Below are 2,671 nucleotides of genomic sequence, written 5' to 3' on the forward strand. Positions count from 1 at the left end.
TGCCTCCTGGGTTCAAGCAATTCTCCTGCCTCAGCCTCCCGAGTAGCTGGGACTACAGGCACGCGCCACCATGCCCAGCTAATTTTTTGTATTTTTAGTAGAGACGGGGTTTCACCTTGTTGACCAGCATGGTCTCGATCTCTTGGCCTCGTGATCCACCCGCCTCGGCCTCCCAAAGTGCTGGGATTGTAGGCGGGAGCCATAGCACCCGGCCAGTTATTCATCTTTAAATTCCCAGCACCTAGCATGACATTTAGTGCATACTCAATAAATGTTTGTTAGATGAATGTTGAATATGAATACTATGTTTTGATTGGTGGTGTAGACTTTAGGAGGCTATGTTCCCCACAGCCTCGAGATTTACAGTAGAATTGGCTGGCAGAGGATCAGGAAAATCTAGGGAATCATCTGAATTATTTGTTCCCAGCTTTTGTTTCTTCTCTACAGGCATGGGTTGGAATTGGAGCCTATCTCCCATCCCGAAGGCTATCAGCATCATGTGGTTACTAACTGTTCCTCATTCACCGGTTGATGCCTCCCAGAAAAAAACGCCGCCAGCCTTCCCAGAAAGCCCAGCTGCTGTTCCACCAACAACCACTGGAGGGCCCCAAACACTGCTATGCATCTCCACAGCTCCCCATGACTCACACTCGACAGGTGCCCAGCAAGCCCATTGACCACAGCACCATCACTTCCTGGGTAGGGCCATGGGATTATTACTTCGACTTTTACTGTTAGGTTTTCCAGAATGCTGACTCTTCTGCCCCTTGAACCAGGGCCTCCAAAGAATAAGACTCATGGGGGCAGGGGCAGGGAGTTAATGTATTCTTTCTGTCTGTGGCCAGCCATGTTCTCTGGTACGTCGTCTTTTCTCCGTTCAAACTGAGGAATGGGTTAGTTGGAACTGGAGTCTTTCTCTTTCCCTATTTTCATCTGAAAGAGTTCAGTGTAGAAGTTTTTTTACCCATTAGCTGGATGAGACAGCCAGATATATGGCAGAACAAGTAAGAAATGAGAATGTTTCCTAAACTTCATGTGAAAGGTGGAGTATTTAGCTAGATACTCTGTTTATCATTTAATGGACTGAACCTTGAACAATAAAAACCCCATAAGAATAGCATATGTCATATTTTGGGCCGGGCGCGGTGGCTCAAGCCTGTAATCCCAGCACTTTGGGAGGCCGAGGCGGGTGGATCACGAGGTCAAGAGATCGAGACCATCCTGGTCAACATGGTGAAACCCTGTCTCTACTAAAAATACAAAAAATTAGCTGGGCATGGTGGTGTGTGCCTGTAATCCCAGCTACTCAGGAGGCTGAGGCAGGAGAATTGCCTGAACCCAGGAGGCGGAGGTTGCGGTGAGCCGAGATCGCGCCATTGCACTCCAGCCTGGGTAACAAGAGCGAAACTCCGTCTCAAAAAACAAACAAACAAACAACAACAAAAAAAAGAATAACATATGTCATATTTTGACCACTTAAAAGCCCTTGGAAGAGAGGTCGGTTGTGGTGGCTCATGCCTGTAATCCCAGCACTTTAGGAGGCCAAGGCAGGAGGATTGCTTGAGCCCAGGAGTTTGAGACTAGCTTGGGCAACATAGTGAAACCCCACCTCTACTAAAAATAGTATAAAAATTAGCTGGGCGTGGTGGTGCGCACCTGTAGTCCCAGCTATTTGAGGGCAGATCACTTGAGCCCAGGAGGCCAAGGCTGTAGTGAGTCGAGATTGCGCCACTGCAGTCCAGCCTGGGCGACAGAGTGAGACCCTGTCTAAAAAAGGAATTTTTAAAACCCACCCAAATGCAGGAACACATACAGCAGAGAGGGTCAGCAAAGAAAACAGACAAAACAGAGTCTTCAAAAAAAAAAAAAAAAAAAAGCAGCAGCAGCAGCCCTGGGAAGAGAATATAACCACTATACAACAAGGAAGTAGTATAGCAAAAGGGCCAGACAAAAGCATAAGCTTGGCTTAGGAGTATTTAATAAATATAACTTATTCAGGATTGCTTGGAAGAACCATAATACCTGCTACAGGATTGTGGAAGAACCCTAAACATCAGAATTTTGTGGATGAGAATAGGAATGAACATTTATTGAACATTCATTATAGGCCAGGTCCTCTGCTAGTTCTCACTCACTATGCTTGGAGTGGGCTATTCATTATTTACTGAGGGCCTTCTTTGTTCCAGGCATTCTGCTAGGTGCTGGGAATCAAGAACAAGACTGCTGGTCTCTACTTTCATGAAGTTTAAAGATAAATAAAGCCAGGCGTGGTGGCTCACGCCTGTAATCCTAGCACTTTGGGAGGCTGAGGTGGGTGGATCACCTGAGGTCAGGAGTTCAAGACCAGCCTGGCCATCATGGTGAAACCCCATCTTAAAAAAAAAAAAGATAAATAAGTTATATCCAGGGCAGGTGTTGTGGCTCACACCTTTAATTCCAGCACTTTGGGAGGGTAGGCTGGGTGGATCACTTGAGGTCAGGAGTTTGAGACCAGTCTGGCTAACACGGTGAAACCCCAACTCTACTAAAGATACAGAAATTGCCTGTGTGCCATGGCTCACCTCTAATCCCAGCACTATGGGAGGCCGAGGCAGGTGGATCACCTGAGGTTAGGAGTGCAAGGCCAGCCTGGTCAACATGGTAATACCCTGTCTCTACTAAAAATACAAAA

General features: G+C 46.8%; 1 protein-coding gene across 1 annotated transcript in view; it reads left to right on the top strand.

Moving 5' to 3' along the window:
- Window positions 1–2,671, top strand: part of RHNO1 (RAD9-HUS1-RAD1 interacting nuclear orphan 1) — a 17,717-nt gene that overhangs the window by 7,686 nt on the left and 7,360 nt on the right. Inside the window, exon 2 of the mRNA XM_017546053.2 lies at window positions 448–699. Coding sequence (XP_017401542.1) covers window positions 532–699 — 168 coding nt within the window. The 5' untranslated portion in view covers window positions 448–531. The remainder of the gene's footprint in view (window positions 1–447; window positions 700–2,671) is intronic.

This window comes from Cebus imitator, unplaced genomic scaffold (assembly GCF_001604975.1).
Source record: "Cebus imitator isolate Cc_AM_T3 unplaced genomic scaffold, Cebus_imitator-1.0 Scaffold187, whole genome shotgun sequence".
Classification (NCBI taxonomy): Eukaryota; Metazoa; Chordata; class Mammalia; order Primates; family Cebidae; genus Cebus; species Cebus imitator.